Below are 19,270 nucleotides of genomic sequence, written 5' to 3'. Positions count from 1 at the left end.
ATTAAACACAAACAACCTTAAGTTTACTATTTTTATATTCACACGTCCTCAATTATGCAAATTTTATATTAACATTTCTACTATACATATTTCATAATTAATTTTTACATAAATAATTATTTTTTATATAAAATCGTACAATTCTATCAGAACTTAAACCGTAAGATTCAGGCATATAATTTCCAAAAACACAAACTACATTTGGAGTACTAATATTTATACTCACACAATTATATTTCGTACTAACAATTTCACCATCTTTTAAACTTTCAAATACTGCCAAGTGTTCGTCGCATATTTTTATACTTCTCAAGGTGTTAAAGAAAAAGTGCTTCACACCAGAGCAAACTTTTTTCAATTGAAAAAGCATTTCACTCCCCGAAACTGTCACTTGCTGACAATGTACAAAGTCGGGCTTACGGGATTTCAAGTAATTTAACATCCACGATTTTCCTTCATTTCCATCTTTTCCTATTACAAATATTATTTTTCTGTCTGAGAGAATTAAATGTTCCAATAAACTTTTCTGCCATGGTCTAAGTTCTATATCTTTGTTTATTCGTTTAGGGGTTTTCATTTGTTCCACCCAAGCACTTGTCAAATTTCCAAAAAGATGCGATGGTAGTCCCGATCGAGCAACGACTTCTGCGCGGACTCGTTGTTTATCAATTTCCGCTTCTACTTTACCCAAGTTTACTTTGTGAGGGCTTAGACTGCACCGTCTAATATGCCGACTCAGTTGTGATTTAAACGATTTATTGCATGTTGTACACGATGTACGTTTACATTTATGGGTTCTTAATCTATAGCCACGTATTCGTTTCTCGCAACTTGGACACTGAATATATTTGTTTCGACCCATTTGGATTATATTCGAAGAAGAAAAACACATACGTTTTACTCGAACCGAGTCTATTCATAAACTGTTCTCGATTTTTGAGGGATCTCCGTATATAAAGTATAAAATGTGGGTTCTGAGGGTAGAAATAATATCAGCCCTATTTTGATTTTCTTCCAAGTTAAGTGTTTCAGATAACGTTTACTTATTCCGCACCTTCATTTGATATAACCCTGTATCTTCCAACAATTCAGTTTTATGTTATGTATAATTCCCTTATTCATTACATCATTCCAAATTTAGCCCAATTCATTCACTGACGTTGGTCTTCTGAAATGGATATTCCAATAAAAACCTTTTCTTATATCTTCGCTTCTGTTTAATCGGAATGTTGTCAATATAAAAAACATCATATGCTTTATTTAAATATAAAGAATAAGCACTGGTTGGGTTAAGGCTAGAGTGAAATGGAATAATTAAGTAAATAGACATAAATTTTAGATCGCCTTTCCTCCAAAATATCTAATAGCGCTAGTACATTCTCGATAAATATACAAGTTCTTGCGAATAAGAGACGTTTTTTATCAAATAATCATAGACAAAAAACTTTGCTCAACGAAAAACTAAATAACGATAAATAATGTACAATTAATTTAATAAATAACGAGAAAATGTCTTAAGGTAATAAAAAATAAAACAAGCGATTAATTAATCATTAAAAATATAATATTATCAATTTGATGATTGTTTCAGGATATCGATTATGATCAATGTTTGTACTAGAGTGATCATACCCAAAATGAGATAATTAAGTAAACAAGCATAAATTTTAGATCGCCTTTCATCCAAAATATCTAATAGCTCTAGTACATTCTAGATAATTATACAAGTTCTTGGAAATAAGAGACTTTTTTCAAAGATAAGCAAATTTTAAAGCTTATTGTCATTGGTTCCATAATAAAAACCGCATTGTAACGTAATAATGGTTACATCTATCTGTAAACTTATCAAGATAAGAAATGGTATATCACTATATAACGATCATTGATAATAAATTTCTAATCGTAAAACGCTAAACAAGGTTATTTTTTTTTACTGTTTTGGTATTTATATTGTCAATACACACACTCAAATTTGCTATATTATATTTATGGTATGTACTTGAGACAATAATGGTATTTAAAATAGCTTAATATAGAAGTAAACACATTACGTAAAGCATATAAAGCATAATTATTTATATAGCTTATTAATTAACTATTAATAAGGTTATTTTTTTACTTTATAAAAATTAATTATGCAGAGAGTTCTTAGTTAAAGAAGATTCGAATGCGACTGTGGGGTGTGGTGGGGTGGGAAGTCGCGTTGATGGAAATATTGTATCCCTTTGTACCGTCAAAGAGAAAAAAAAGTAAGTTTCTATTTTATTATATTTACCAAGGAGAATTATTATCCTCCTTGGTGGAACCACTCTACGGCCTCTCATTGGCTGAAGGTTCAAAACGAACTGGCGACAAGCTCGGCCGTAGGCGGCAGCATTCTAGATACATATGAGATTTCGATGGCCAAGAGGAAATAAAAAAGTACTGCCAACTTTTATTAGTGAAGTTGGTGTTGCGTGACGGAGACCGGCCGTTGAACATTTTATAGAAAAACCTATTGAAATACGCCAAAATAATATTATATCGCACAGCCACTTCCTCTTTAAAAATTCTAGAGCATCTACACACGATAAGATAGTTCTTGGAAATAAGAGACTTTTTTTCAAAGATAAGCAAATTTTAAAGCTTATTGTCATTGGTTCCATAACAAAAACCGCATTGTAACGTAATAATGGTTACCTCTATCTGTAAACTTATCAAGATAAGAAATGGTATATCACTATATAACGATCATTGATAATAAATTTCTAATCGAAAAACGCTAAACAAGGTTATTTTTTTTTACTGTTTTGGTATTTATATTGTCAATACACACCCTCAAATTTGCTATATTATATTTATGGTATGTACTTGAGCCCAATAATGGTATTTAAAATAGCTTAATATAGAAGTAAACACATTACGTAAAGCATATAAAGCATAATTATTTATATATCTTATTAATTAACTATTAATAAGGTTATTTTTTTACTTTATAAAAATTAATTATGCAGAGAGTTCTTAGTTAAAGAAGATTCGAATGCGACTGTGGGGTGTGGTGGGGTGGGAAGTCGCTGTCCCTCGTATGTCAGACGATACTGCGGCTAGACACTACAAATACGTGAGTTAGAACTTTTAATTAAATTATTTATACAAGTTGCAGAAGGTAGTTCGTTTCAACCCTTTAAAATATCGAATTAATTACAATTATATAGATAAATTACGATTTAAACGGTTTATATATCATATCGGATTAGTCGTAATCATGTAAACAAAAGTTCTAAATTAAATTTAAATAACTTGTCCTTATTAATTATATTCTAGGGTTCGCCAGCGATAAATAAATTATAGCAATAAATTTAAGGAGTTTAGGGATGGGTGGAACAAATTACGGCTCTTCGTTTTTCCAATTGCAATTCGGATGTACCCAAAAATGGACCCAAAAAACGACCAAAGTCACCATTTTCGCCCCTATGTACCCCATTTCGGACCAAATGTACCCCAAACTGGACCCTTTAGCTTTATTGTAATGTTAAACGCCCATAGAGATCCCCCTAAAAAGAATAATAAACTGGCGGTCCAATTTTGGGTACATTAATTATTTCGGAGAGATAAAACTAATTCTGGCAAACTGCTGCGATTTATAGTGAATGGGAAAAAAAAAGCCAATTTCTAGCGATTGGGAGCAATAATAAAACCTTATAATTTGTATACACTCTGCTCTTTTTTTCCAAAACACTTTTACCGATGACCACCCGCTATTTTACGATACCCTTTTACAACCCTTAGGGGCCCGAAAGTGTTTGAAAGTGTTTGTCGGCGAAAACCCATTGAACTATTTATTACCAACTCGAAAGACAGGTGCCAGACATTCACTATGACGGAAACTATTTAATGGCTGTTTGCATAACATCGTGTCAGTCCACACCGCCTGCCGAATAGGGGCAGATAACCTATTGACCTAAAATGGGTTAACACCTGGGTTTTAACATCGTAAATCATCTAACCTCGTAAATCAGCTAACCTTTTGACCTAAAATGGTGTGCCTCCAGATATTAACTATGACGGGCCCATTTAACGGCTGTTTGCATAACATCGTTGTCCACACCGCCATAGGGGCAGATAACCTATTGACCCAGGGTTACATCGTAAATCATCTAACCTATTGACCTAACCTATTGACCTGCCGAATATTGCCGCAAAATGGGGGCCCCTACAGAGGCCCGTTTCACCCTATTTAACGGTTTATAGCTGTTTGCATAACATCGTTGTCCATACCGGCATAGGGGCAGATAACCTATTGACCCACAATGGGGGGTTACCACCTAGGTTTTATGAGGTGGTATAACATCGTAAATCATCTAACCTATTGACCTAACCTTTTGACCCGCCGAAAATGTACGCAAAATGGGGGGGAATGCTTACCCCCACAGGGGCCCGTTTCCCCCGCCCGCAGGGGCCCCTATCGGTAGATCGCCTCCCTTATCTCTGACGTTATTATGTAGAAATCCGTAGTACATAAACGTATAAGCTTAAGCAAATGGTGGACATCGGTGAAACAATAAATATCGTCATTAGGACTGGCTGGATTAGAAAAATGGGTTCTGTGTATGGATAACCCGAGTGTCCGCCAGAACCCCATGTTGCTCTAATGGTAGAGAAAAATATTTCTTTAGTCAGTTATTGATCAAAGGCGTAATAAATTGGTTGTTACCAACTAGAGAATAAGCCTCTCGCCATGAGCACTTGCATTTGACTAGGCATTCCAATGATTTTTCACGTTTCGGGTCATAAGTTGAGCGTAAATTCACTTCATCGTAAGTTAAAACTGTTATTCTGTCTATTAAAGGCATATTTTTGGCATGGGCTTTCATTAGATTGATAACACCATTTAAAATACCCCCAGAGAAATCTAATTTATAGGCATATCGCTTTAAAGTAGAAATGTATGGCAGAGGTATGTTGATTTTGTTTTTCAGGTACAAATTTATTCGTTTGCTAAATCTTCTTTTGCCCATTAACATTTTAACTTGACTATTAGAAAATTCTTTCTATAAAATAATTTTACTTTCTGCATAAAGTTTTCTTAATTTTCTTTCTTCAACCTAGAATTATCTTTTTTAAATTACGGATTTTGAAATTTTAAATTTCATGTTTACTATGCGTTTTGCTATATCAGAAAAAGTAATTTTATAATTTTTTTTATCTTCAGTTCAAGTTTATAAATTTTTTCTATTGCCTCTGACCGATCACATTTACATTTTCGTATGTTATTTCCACCACTAAGTACTGTGGAATACTCGTTCTTTGTAAACTTCTTTAGTATAATATACTTTTCAACGCTGACTTAAATCTCTTCCATCTTTTGCTTTAAGATCAAGCTAAATTTAACAAGTTTCTTTTTGATAAAGAATGAGTGATTTCGAATTATTAAGGCGGGAAAACTCGGAGTCTGAAAGTTGAACGTCGCGATATTCGTTTCGCCTCGTTATCATTAGTGTCATAACGTCATTCAGTATGGCAATCCCGTCAGCGTCAGGAGTTAAATGGGGGGGGGGAGGGGGCTATAACAGATTATATATATATATATATATATATATATATATATATATTTTCCCTTTAAATTCTTACTCAAAATCCATGTGATCGGAGACAATCCTACACATTGCGTCCAGTAATACCCGAAATCATGAACACGGGTCCAAAAAGCACGTAAGTTTCGTGTAATGTACCTCCCATCGCAGTTTTTGGTGCCGTATATTGTTCTTCTGCATCATCACCGCTAACGAAGATAAATTTAACAAACGAAATCTTACACATTTTCCAAATCTGAGTTTTGCGACCGTACTAGCGTCGTCATCCACTTCGATGTAGGATACATCCATCGGAAGATCGGCAGTAATGAATCCCTCTATCTAAGTTGTAGATTTTGTGCTTTCCTCAGATTGACCACGGGTTTATATTCACATATTTTCGGATATAAGCAGTTCCGGTAAACTGTGGGTTTCAATCATGTCTGCAAGTTGGAAGTTCCGACTGGCAACCCTGGTTAATTGGATATTGACGCTTCCGGCAGGTAACTCGGAAAATTGGAAATTACGACTATCCACCTGGCGTGCAAGTACTACCGGATATTAGGGTTACGGCCGTTCGGTATTAAAAGAGCGTACCAAACTTATGAGCATCAGTCTTCAAGATTCGTGCAAAAGACTTCGGGTTCATCTATCGAGATTAATATTTTCCAGCAGTGTTTCTCAATTTGTAAGGATTCACTAAGTGTTTTTTCACCTAAAATAATTAATTTAGTTTTTCTTTTTCCTATATGAAGTCTTAGATTTTTTTCTTGTTTATTAAATGGTTAACGTGAAAGCTATAGTAATTGAAATCGATTATTTGATTGGAGAACGACGCAGATGGACCGTCTGAAGTAGTTACGGAGATCGTAGGCTTGACTGTTGATTCATCACCGATAGTGGATAGTCCTCCATTTGCTGAAGACGCCCTCCCCGCTAAATGCAGACAACAAAACGCTTGGACATCGAGAAATATACACGGACTCCTGTGGAATGCGGGTCATATGTCCTACACAAAGCTAAACCAGGTCGTCAACATATTGACTGAAGATTGCGATTTTATATTTTTAAGGGGGGCCGAAAAGTGCGTCCTTCTTGCAATTATTCTGGGACGAAAAGTGCATGACTTAAACAACTTCAATTGCCCCTAAGCATCGGATATTGACAACATGCCAACGATCCGATGTTTACAGAACCACAAATCTACACGAAATTGCGCCGTAGAAAGGGCTTCCATGTTTTCTAATTGGATTTTTGAAAATGTGTCAATTTGTTTCCCAATTGTACTAAATAAATAAATATATATATACACGCACGCACGCTGATATTTTTGTGATGGAGAAAGTTATTGTCTGATTTTCATTAACGTTTGATGTAGGGTTATATTCTACCCACTGTTTTCCTATTATTCCAAATTGAGTTTACGGTACGCGAAATAAATCAAGTTCCGAGCTAATGAGGTTTTGAGAGCGGGGGTGGGCGAGTGGCATTATGAAAAAATATCGAAGCTTGGGCGAGCAGATCTTCGCTTACGCCTGGTTCAAACTGAACTGATTATTTTCCACGCTTTTTTTCCCTTTTACCATTACCGGTGAGAGCTTTCACGTGCTCAGCGGCTCTTCTCAAAGTTTCTTTCCCCGCTTCTTTCCCCCCTAGTTTTTAAAGCCTCTTTGAGTGATACCCCGCCGGAGATGTCTGAAGCGATTTTAGCACCTGTGTTTAAAAATTTCCTTCCTAAAAAGGAAGCTCCCTTTTGTAAGATGGGCATGTCAGATCGAAATGCTGAAGCCAATATACTTCCGAGCCCATACCCTCTTTGAACAGCGACACCCCGATATACAGGGATGTATCCGTGTCCAATTTGATTCATGTAGTAATTTTGAAAGTCGCTTACGGAAAATTAATCAAAATTATGAGACGGCATGTTTCTTCTTTGACGTCGTAAATGCAGATAAATCTGATTTTCCTTAGGTTTTCTTCTTGGTCTAAAGTGTAACGAAACGTGCACTTTTCCCCGTTAAAATATACCGGACGGCCTATTTCAGTCATAATATTAATTTCAATCATTATATAGGCATATAATGAGGTTACGAAAACTCCTTCTCAACCATTTCCCTTGAATACTTATAATTCGCAAAAGGGGTAAGTCAGAGTCACCGACCGATCGGCTTAAACGATATCCGAGTAGATGAACAGGGAATGTAAACCCGCGTCCATGTCCCAGCTGAAAGGTGCAGTCATGGAGGTGTCAACAGTTACATCTTCTCCGGGGTCTCTCGTTAACCCTAATATAGATGCAATTTCGTGGGGGAAATGTATTTGGTTCTTCCTCTCCAATGTTACCACGACCCTGCGATTTGGTTTGTTATAATGAAACTTGTCTCTAGAGCTTATATTCTGACCAAAATCGTCAACCGACAGAATTTCTAGTAAATCCTCAACTCCATATTACCCTGGTGGTATTACTTTTTTTCTCGAAATCCATTACCTGTTGCATTTGTTTTTTTAGCTTTACTTTTGATTCTTCCGAAATTGTTTTCCAAATTCGAATTACACACTCGAAATCGGAACTGTAACCACGCCAACGCAAGATAAATTCTTAAGTTCCGTCAGGTTTTGTACTCTTTAAAACTTACAATTGTTGAGGTCCTTCTCTATTTTCTGTATTTACTCTTTGTAGAATACTCCCAAATGAGCTCGGAGTTCAAATCTTCGAGTTTATTCGCTCTACTACTTTGAATAATTCCTCGGTGAAGTTAGCTTTTATTTTTTCTGATTCGAAGTAAGTCGCCTATTTCAAAATGAAACTTGTCAGGAGGAGAAAAATCAATTTTCCCATATAAATTATCCGATATCTGTTTTGAATTTCCTCTTGTTACTTCAACGGGTTTACATTTTATATATCTATGGAAGTTGTTGTTATAAGAATCCGATAAATCCGGCAGTACGTCGATATATCTATTATAACAAAAACAGTTCTTCGAACTGAAAAAAACAGTGTAGAGCTCGTTAAATGTGCAGCCTTAAAGGGACATATATTATTTTTATTGTTGATTAATATGTCAAATTCATTTAAAGTATTAAAAAATATTAGTGTGACAACAGAATGACGTCATTCCGCCTTTCAAATCACAGTCCACTGCTCCTCCAATTTTTAACACAAAATCTCTGATTCAATTTTGCCCACAAAGGTATCCATATTTATATTTATTTTCTTCACTACACATTTAACATAAAAATTTTAAAGTTTATTCTTATTATTATTTTATTTTTGTTGCAGATTATTGCAATAAATAAATAATAATAAGAATAAATTTTTATGTTAAATGTGTAGTGAAGAAAATAAATATAAATATGGATACCTTTGTGGGCAAAATTGAATCAGAGATTTTGTGTTAAAAATTGGAGGAGCATGGGACTGTGATTTGAAAGGCGGAATGACGTCATTCTGTTGTTCACACTAATATTTTTTAATACTTTAAATGAATTTGACATATTAATCAACAATAAAAATAATATATGTCCCATTAAGGCTGCACATTTAACGAGCTCTAAACTGTTTTTGTTATAATATATGCCCATTTATGAGACGTGGTGCTTTACAAGAATTACATCCCAATTTTATAATTTATTAAAAATTACCTTTGCTGCGCAAATACTCAGCCCGTCGTTTTGCCTCCTTTGCATTTTAAAGCTCGAAAATTATTAGTTGTCAAACTTAACAGCCGTCAAAAATACTGATAGTTTAGTTCAACCAAAGATAATACGTATCCTGTATTCGATATCTCGGTGCTTTTACATTGACTATGCGCCGTGAAGCTGTTACCAAATTCCAGGTGAAATTCCGAAAAGTCGGGCTCCTAAATTATGGCAGTGATAATACCCAAGGCAAAAATTTTAACCTAACTTTTATTTAAATCGATTTACAGGGCTGGCGCTAGGATTTTCGGGCCCCAGATAATTTTTACTCCAAAATTTGTTTTTTTTTTTGGAAATAGTCAGATAGTTTTAGTTAGGCACCCGTTCCGGCGGGCCCCTTTCGGAGGCCCGGGCCCGGGTAACTTTTGCCCCGCTTACCCCCCCTAACGCCGGCCCTGGATTTAGAATTACCAAATACCGTAAAGTGACAAAACTTAGGTTGAAATGAAAGCCAACTATATTATTTACCTTTTATCATCGAAGATTTGTTCGTTTTAAATCATTATGTTTAAACATGTTAGAATATGAAAATTAACATTTCACGCGGCATTAAATTACAGAGGTGGGCAAAAATTGTGAGCAGCTGTCCAACATGAACGCTCATAATTTTTTACCTTGATTTTTCAAGTGAGCGAGTGTTAACGACAGGCAATCTTATTTTATATATCCTCAACTGAGCAAGCTCATTGCGAACGCAGAATAGTTTTTTTCACTGGCTGATAAATCACGGCGCGGTGAGCGAGATCGGCCGATCAACGGGCTAATCTTTTCACTTTTGAGCGATAATCCCTTTAGCGGCGCGGCAGTTTTTCAGTTGAAAGCGAATAGCGGGGCGTCGAGAAATATCTTCCCGATCGACGGCATTGGATGTTCAATTTTGAAAACCAGTAGAGGGCGAATCTTGATCACGCTGAGCAATGGCGTGGTTTTTTCCTCGAATAAAAGTGGCCGTTCGAATAATTGTTTAGACAACGATTTGTCTATTCTAAAATTGGAAATATCTAGGCGTTAATAGAAACATTACTGTTATACTTGAAATATTCCACACTTTATAATTATTAAGCCTAGTTAACACTGTACAATTAATTGGGCCACTTAATTGTAAGCCTGATAATTGTATAGTGGGAACAATTGTTACAAATGTCCTGTTCATTGTATACAATTTTCTTCCTTACAATTAGTTTGATACAATTAAGTGGGCCAATTAATTGTATAGTGCGAACTGGGCTTAGAATACAGTGGCATTATTGGTTCTTTTCGTGATTTTTGTCGCCCCCCCCCCAATTCGTCCCGGAAATGTTACAATGGTTAACTTGTTCTTTATCATTGTTCGTAATGAATCGGAACCAAGCTTTAACAATGCAAAATATACGATAAAAAATTTCTGGAAACAAAAATGTAATGTACACAAAAAATAAAGTAGTCCATGGCCACGGACATAATTTTTAAAGTGCGTAACAACACACTAACTGCCTAACAAAATACAAAATGTTTGAAGAATTATAATACATAAAATTTGCGCAGGTCGCCTGCAAAGATGGAATTAAACTTATCCATATAAAATGCAATAATAAAGATTAAATGATATATAAGTTTAAAAAATATATATTTTATTATAAATAATTTATATTTATATTTATTATTAATATTAAATAAATTAATTAATAATAATCAGCTTGACCAATATCCATGTCGTCACTTCAAGAATAAATCATCGTACGTTGTGGGTTGGGCAACGGCTATCGCGAGCGTGGGCAGATGGTTATAGACACCAGGCCTGTAGCCAGAGGGAAGCCAATACGGGCGTGAGATGTTTTACGCGTGATCTAGCTATTCTTTGGACTCAACCCCCACTTGTCCAATGTTGTGTATCCCTCAACCCCTGGTAGACTCATACACCCTCATCAAAATGTTGCCACATGTTAAATTTAACGTAAGCCTAATTAAAATTAATGCGATTACCGTCAATTGGAAATGATTAATAATGATATCGCAATATATATGGAAATTAAATTCAAAATTTATTGCCATTTGGTAAATTTTGTTTTTGCGAAATTTAACCTTTACTCGCGTGGCTCTGTTTAAATTTTGTGGTCGGTGTAGGGAGCCTTATTAAGCACTCCCACAATGCTCTAGAAAGCTAGTTTTATTATTTGAGCGATACGAAATTGTTTAGGACTAATGATATAGAATCGGGAACCAAGTTCATATCAATTCTTTATTCAACGAAAAGAAAAAAATCAGACAATTGAAGAAATAGCATTTTGCAAGTAACTAAAATAAATTAAACAGCGCTAGTCTACATTTCTTAGGGAAACCACTATTTGTCCTGAAAATTCGTGTTGTCCTAATGTGACCATGGTACCGTTACATACGGTTTTTGTTCTTTGCTATATAAATAAATATATCACGTAAGCGTATTTCAACACAATAGTACCGAAGTACTTTTCTTCCGATTTTTTAGAGATGAGTGGGGTTGGCCACCCGAAATCCGTCAAAGCCTGCGGTCCGAATAAGGCCGACCCCTTAATTGCTTATGCAGGCTGATATTTCCAAAGCCCTTCGTTTTGAAACAAGACGTACGGCAGCCAGAATACACACAATCCTGTCGAAAACCCGATTAAATTCAATGTCACACTTATTTTTAAACTTTTCGTCACACGTTGAGAGCGACGTGCGTACTGCTCCGATAAGTGTCACACTTATATATGTTACGTCGGATCATACGTTGGAAGCAACGTGTACTGCTCCGAAAAGTGTTACACTTATTTGTTATTTCTGGTTATACGTTGAAACCGAGGCATACGACTTAAGCTGGTTTCACACTCTACGGAGTGTCTACGATAAACGCCGCGAGGAATTTTGTTTCACATTCGATATACCGTTCACGCTCAACTTTACGTTGTTAATTTTCTGTCAAGGGCAGTGGCGCACCTAGGGGAGGGCGGAGGGGGCTATCCGCCCTGGGCGGCATTTTCTATAGGACGACATTTTTCATTCAAGTAAAGAAAATTGCCTGTTTTTAGTAATGAGACTAGCTTTTTGTTCATTTGGCAAGAATGAATGCGTATTCTTAGTGTTTTTGTACTTTTGCTGAAATATTTCAAATAATTTGTAGATAATAAAGCAAGGTTACTAGCCTTTAGAACACCATTATTCGTAAGGATGTGCCTACAGTGCCTTGTATTGTAGTTTTTACTGTTTTTAACGATGACACTTTTGGAAATTGGGAGGGCGGCAAATTCGTGATGCGCCCCGAGCGTCAAAGGGTCTAGGTACGCAACTGGTCGAGTGTGAGAACAGCTTTGAAAAATGCGAAAAGAAAACTAGCGTATAAACCTCTGTAAACACACGGATTGACAATGTTGGAAGTTGCGGGGTTTGTATACTGCTCCAAAAATTTAATTTATAATTACGCAACGTAATTGCAAAACTAGGTTATATGGAAACCACAACTCTTCAAAAATATAACTTTCATGAAAATCGGACATAAATTAAGGAACGTTATTTCGACTTTTAGGCGAAAATATAAAACCACGTAAATTACCCCGAAAACCATACTTAAAATCAATAATAACTGATATAACGGAAAATGTAGTTTCGCTGAATCTTAACCTATTAATATTTTTGGCCGTTATCGGACCTAATTTTAACAAAATATCTACTACACAAAGCGAAACCACCGAAAACAGTAAATTTGACAATGTCCAATTTCTTGGGCTCTGATTCCCAAAATGTATGAAGGCTATTGATGCAGTACATTCTTTGACTTTTCTAGCCCTAACAAGGGTATTTTGGCATACAGTGCTACGCCCGTGGGTTACTTTAGGCGCGGGCTAGAACCGTTTAAACCTCCACGGGTGGGTAATTAGCAGACGCTTGCCAACGTTTTTACGAAAGCAGGGCAAAAACAAGATGTCTGGGACAATATTATTTTCGGTAAAAACCTTCGTATCCTGAGTAAACAACAACTTTGCCCAATATATTCCCGAAGAAAAGTAGCTAGGGGGGTGCCCCCGCTGTGAATTTAAAGGAAAAGTCGGGTCTATTTGAAATATCACGTTTAAATATACCCAAAAATATCAGTCGTAAAATTGTATCTTTTTTTAATGACGAGAAATTAATTTTTAAAACGAGCGAAATTTACCCGCCAAGCGAGCTGTTAGTTTAGAGGTGCCTGCCACACTTCCGTTTGAAAATCCGTTTATCCGGGAACTGAGTTTACAAGTCACCTGTGAATTCTACCAAACTATGTAGCCTACCTCGTAACGGATAATCGGATAAAAAAAATTTGGTAAACCGATGCAATGTTCATTTGCAAAAACCAAGTATATTACGAAAACGAATGAGATAAAGGTTATGTTGTTTTAATCTGATAGAATGTCTACTTTATTTAAATTTTGGATAATTTACCCAACGAACAATTGTTTTTTATCTTTTTTCAGATAGACCTCCTAATTAGATAATCTAAATAATTGAATTCTGATCATAAGTGACGGTTTATTTATATGGTTTGAACGTCATACAGATAAGGGGGGGGGTCAAAGGTGAAACGTATAAAATTAAATGTTCCGGTTAAGCTTTCTTTTATCTGAATTGGTAGATAATACGAAGGTCTATTTTCATTCAAATAGATAAACCCATGGATGACATCGCCATTGATCACTTTTTATTTAATTGGGGATTTTTGATAAAACTGGGTGTATTCTTTGGTAAATTATCAAATATAGGATTATGGGATACACAAACGAAAAGCAATCTTAATTCTACATTTAACATTCACTGATGGTATACACAAAACGAAAAACACAAACAAACAATATTTATGACTACGATTTTATATGGGTTATTTTATTTATTAGTTTTATATTTAGATATTTATTTATATAGGCTTGGTTTTAAACTAGTTTTACTTTTTAATATTATTGTCGGCTTACTCATTACTATTTACTTATGTGGCTATGATAAAGTGATTCTCGTTATTTTAAACCGTTATGCGGGGGAAATTTTTTTATTGAATGTTATGAGATAAGGGAAAAAAATATTAATAACGTATAAAAAAAGAAACAATCACACTTTTTTCTTCCTCGATGGAGGGAATTTAAATATGAAAATATTAATAAAAAAACTTCTCGTCATATGGCGCCACAGGGGTAACATGAGGGGGTTCCACACAGTTCGTCCCGAACCTCAATCGGAGGTGCTGGTTGATTTGTCGGTGTTCGTGGGGCTGCATTCGGAGGTCTGATGTCCGACTCGTCGGCAATTGTGACAGCGTGGGCGGGCTTGTTGAAATCCCGACGCGTCGTTGGCGTCTCCGTTGTTGAAGTTGCGGGGGTTGGGGTAATTCGGTGGGGTTTCCAGTTTGCTCTGCGGTTGATGCCATTTTTGATAACCGCTATGAGGTACGGATAGTTAGTTTTTGATCTGGGATGCTGGGGGTCGCTCTACAATGTAGGTGTTGGGTCGGGTTGAGTGTGCGCGTACCCGTGTATATACTCTTCCATAGGAGATGGGGGTTGGAGGTTGGTGGTGGGGATGGTTGGGTCTCGGGGATAATTATTCCAGGCACGATATTTTTTGGGGTTTTCGGTTTTAGAGCTTGGCGGGGGAGTAGGTTCACTTTCCCGTTTCCACCGTTCTAAGGGTCCAAACAAGGGCATGCCTACGAAATATATTCCTTCTTCCGGCTCTTTCATCAACCCATTTTTATGGGCACGGGGGGATTGGCGGTCCAAGGACTCACTACTCCTCTTCTTCTGTTACCACTGGGGTTTGATGATGGGTACATCAGGGGTGATATTCGTCGTGATCAGGTTCTTCGAGATCTGTTATCGTCTGGTGATTGGAATAATCAGTCTGATATCTTATTCCAATCACCAGATGGTAACAGCAAGATCCTCTCTGCTTCCTTCAGCCCCCTCCCCCCTCTCAATCACCAGATTCTATCTGCTCTCCCATCCCCAGTCGCTTTTTCTTATCATTTCCATTCACCAGAATTTCCAATCACCAGATTCTCTCTCTCTCTCTGCTTACACCCACCCTAAACCCCATAAATATATGGCTATATTTTCTAATATCTAATCACCAGAATATCTAATCACCAGATTCTCTCTGCTCTTCCCGTTCTCCAGAATTAGTTTTCCTAACACAGTTTTTTTGGAGAATGGATTTCACCCCTCCCCCTGATCACCAGAATTCTTTAACGCTTCCATTCCCTATATCTCCCCAAGCCCTCTTTGTTCACCCCGTTAACCATAATTTCTAATCTCTAGGCAATAAAAACAAGTTATTTAAATTTAAATTTCTTATTTTAGAACTTTGTTTACATGTTAGTAGGTACTATCAGATATTCCATTAGATATTAAAGTAGCTAAGTTTACAGGTTAATTGATTATCTACGAGTAAATTGGTAAAATATTGTAGTACTTCCGAGCAGGGCCGTCTTAAGGCATGGGCTAAGTGGGCTGCAGCCCAGGGCCTCCAGCCAGTTTGGGGGCCCCGGAAAGGCCATCCATACATACATACATAATATTAAATGGGTATAAATAATATGTATCTTTTAGCTACGTCTAAAGTAATTTGACTCATCGCCACATCGCACATCATACGGTACCAACAATTTCTAAAACCTAACAGCGAGTCACTGTCAGTAAAAATCTTATTTTCAGTAGGACTATGTTATACTTTTAAAAGCTTTGGTTTGATTATTGTGTAGTTCAATTTAGAAAACGGACATACAAAGGCTGACCATTGGGGATCGCAAAGGTCTTAAGAAATAATTTAGCCCATGCCCCCAAAAGGTCTTAAGACGGCCCTGCTTCCGAGGGTGATTTAAAACAGCCAAAATAAGATTTTACTTTATGGTAAGAATTAAAATGATCGGGGTACAAAAATAAACCCTCGAAAGGTTTACCATATAATAATTCGTGAATTTCTTTAAGGTTTTTAACAATAGCTAAGTACATGCATTCGATAACATTTTTATGCTCATTTAAAAGATCTATTTGAAACCGAATAAAATCAATTTTTTTTGGAACTCACCGATTTCACGAGCTCCCAGATCCAGAACATGGCCGTAGGCTGAGTTCAATTTGATGTGGCGACGATGGAAACGTTGTTGCCGTGATAGTCGATGATGTTGTGGGCTAGCGACGATGCTTCGGTTTGCGTAGCAGGGAAAAGTTTTTCCCAAAGAGAGAGTAGATTGTTGAAAGCTTCGGAGGTCAGGAACAGAATATTTTCGTTCGATTTTTTGAAGAAAAGAACTTGTAATTTTGATCCGTCGAAACTAAAAGAAATGAAGACTGATCCACCTAACGTGATTTTTATGTTGATACGTCTTTCTTGGGCCCTGCGTTTGGATACGGTATGCGTCTCGTCTATAGAAAATGAAAAAAAATGTTTAGCCTTTGTCTATTGAAAAAGTAATAGTATTAATAAAATTAGTCTTACCAATAGATCGTTTTTCCATGTTTACGGTAGACGACGGGAGCAAAGCGGATGCACTTCTTTTCAGTTCAGCGTCTCGGAGAGAAATGACGCGTGGGAGATTAATCAGTTATTATCTTGTTGAGATTTATTTCATTACGTGATCTAAACTTCAAATAACCCTCAAATTCTATTGGCTGTCTCTCTCTCTGAGATAACAGTTCTAGACACTCGAAATTAAACCGGCTCGTGCTCGAAACTGCATCTAATTATTCCCATTGACGTCATATAATTTTACCCACTTGAAAAAAATCCATTGTAGACGTCACATAATTAACCCAGTTTAATATCTAAAGTGGAACCTATTGTTTGACGTCACATAATTAACCCACTTGAAAAAAAAACAATGTAGATTTCTCTCGAGAGCTTTTGATGCAATAATATCCTAGAAAACAATACAATTAATAGAAATTTACATTAAATTAGTATACGATTAAGACGATTTTGCGAACTACAGTGGAAAAAGTTACAATTTTACGGTAGAAACGTTTTCAAAATACCATAAAATGAACTCAAATAAGAAAATTGTAATTAAAATTATCACTACGGCAATAATTTTAGATGGGTTTTTCAGGACGGCGATTATAGCCGATGTTTAGACTTCCGAGTCCATATCGGAAATTAAGTTAAAGGGAATATTTTCGTAAATAAGTATAACCCTAAAATATTCTTTGGGAATAAGAGAAAACTTACTATCTTCCCCTCGGCCCTATATAAGGGGGTTCTTAAACCGGGGAACGTCACTCTATTGTTGTCCTTTGTGCGTCTAGTACCAGGATTTTTGAAGCGCTCTCTCTACGTAAGTTTAATTTGATATATTTTTCATAATTTTTGGAATTAGGTTTCATTTTCAAAGTAAATTGGCCTTAAAATGAAAGGTTTACAATACCCAGAAATTAATTTAGTTGATACCCCGGAAATGATTATAATCGACTCCCCTGAATTGATTGATATAACTGATAACGAGCTCCCGGAAGTACCCATAGTAACTTTACCTGATTCTCCAGAAATAGAAGTAATAGATTTAACAGATAGCCTTGAGTCAGTACCCCCATCACCAGAGTCTGTAGTAACAGATTAACAGGTTGAACGTTTAATATATATGGAATTGGCAATGGACTATTTATCTGCTTATCAACTAACCTGTCAAATGAGCACGCCCCCTATCGTTAATTTACCTTCCCCCCTTTTAAGTTCTAGTTCTATTCCACCTGTCGCAGTACGTAATTCGCCCTCGTATACGCCTACGAATGCCCCCTCACCCTTTCTAGAATCAGATGACACGTGCCACTCTTTATCTTTGGAAGATAATTTTATCATGTCGTCGCCCAGTACGGACAGCATTCATCGCTTAGCTGAGAACGTACAAGTTGCCCGACGGGACGCGGAGGAACTTGCCGCTGCAGCCGCTAGGGCAGCCGAAATGTTCGAGGAAGCTAAAGCGTTGTTAGCTGCCCGTACGGCTAGTAGTAGTAGTAGGCCCCCTCGTAATATTTCCCCTCCGCGTAATAATGACCCCATAGCTGTCGCAGGCCCGTCACGAGCTCCACAGTATTTACAGCCCTTGCCTCAGGCTACGGAAATTAGTAACGCGAACCCCGAGAATGCGCATTTGGCTGACCCCGCTTCGTCTCTTCCTCAAGTTGGAGGTGGGCTAGCTGACGTTCCAATAACGCCTCCGTCCTTTCCTAATTTAATGTCGAAAATTTCCCAAATTGTGGACTATTGGGACGGACTTTAAATGTCAGACTAGAAAATAATATCGAAAATGGTATTTATACGTTGATGGAAACCTTATTGGAAGACTGTTTGCCTTCCGATATGGTTTCGGTTTCATTTGTGAATGTCAACAAACCCGGCTTCCAAATTCACGTCAGTTTCCGGCGAAGGGACCAATTAGATTTGCAATGGTTGATGACGTATATCGGTGAAAAAAGCTATAGATCCGAGAACGACGGCAGTTTTTTTGAAGGAATCATTACGGTCACTTTTAATCGAGTCAGGCTACCCCAGGGAGGAACTAGACCTGCTGGGTTAGGTATTTCCCTCGAAAAAGAGTTTTCTTTTTATAAAAAATGCACGATAACGATAACAATAAAATTTGTTTAGCTAGAGCTTTTGTTGTAGCTATAGCTCACCGAGAGCATATAATTAATAAAGATGATTTAGAACTTAAAAGAAAATATACTATTATCAGACAGTGTAGAGGTAAAAACATTGAAGCTTTGCTTCAGACCTTGAAAGCTAGAGAACTTTTATCTTACGCCGCGTTATCCGATGACGATTGCTCGGGGCCGGACGCGTTAACTCGGTTCCAAGAAATCTTGCCCGAATACAGTATTATCGTTTTTCGATAATGCGATCCGGCTCCTGTAATTGTTTTCGGTGACGTAGATGAAGAGAGGGAATGCAATGGACCTCTCCGCAAACGTCTTTACCTTTTAAATATTGACAATCATTTCAACGTAATTACTAACCCAAAGCCCCTTTTCGCATTTAATAGATTTTGCGAGAAATGTTTGGTAGGA

The 19,270-nt window shown here is 36.7% G+C and overlaps 1 protein-coding gene across 8 annotated transcripts in view; it reads right to left on the bottom strand.

Moving 5' to 3' along the window:
* The window catches only part of LOC149926357 (uncharacterized), a 93,889-nt gene that overhangs the window by 57,838 nt on the left and 16,781 nt on the right, over positions 1 to 19,270 (bottom strand). For 2 of the 8 annotated variants that reach the window (XR_016474102.1, XR_016474104.1), the window contains exons 12-13: positions 16,707 to 17,127; positions 16,296 to 16,633 (exon numbers count right to left, since the gene is read on the bottom strand). Coding sequence is in view for 2 of the 8 variants with exons in the window: in XM_090159417.1 (XP_090015543.1) it covers positions 17,666 to 17,806 (141 nt within the window). In the remaining 6 variants the exon portion in view is untranslated. Of the gene's footprint in view, positions 1 to 1,111; positions 1,169 to 2,354; positions 2,495 to 14,199; positions 14,650 to 16,295; positions 16,634 to 16,706; positions 17,807 to 19,270 lie in introns of those variants that run through there. The other 6 variants (XM_090159417.1, XM_090159416.1, XR_016474105.1 and 3 more) reach the window with 5 other exon arrangements.

This window comes from Leiobunum rupestre, chromosome 9 (assembly GCF_980474605.1).
Source record: "Leiobunum rupestre chromosome 9, qqLeiRupe1.1.hap1, whole genome shotgun sequence".
Classification (NCBI taxonomy): domain Eukaryota; kingdom Metazoa; phylum Arthropoda; class Arachnida; order Opiliones; family Sclerosomatidae; genus Leiobunum; species Leiobunum rupestre.
Note: the sequence above shows the minus strand (reverse complement) of the source record. Positions and strands in the feature narration are given on the sequence as shown.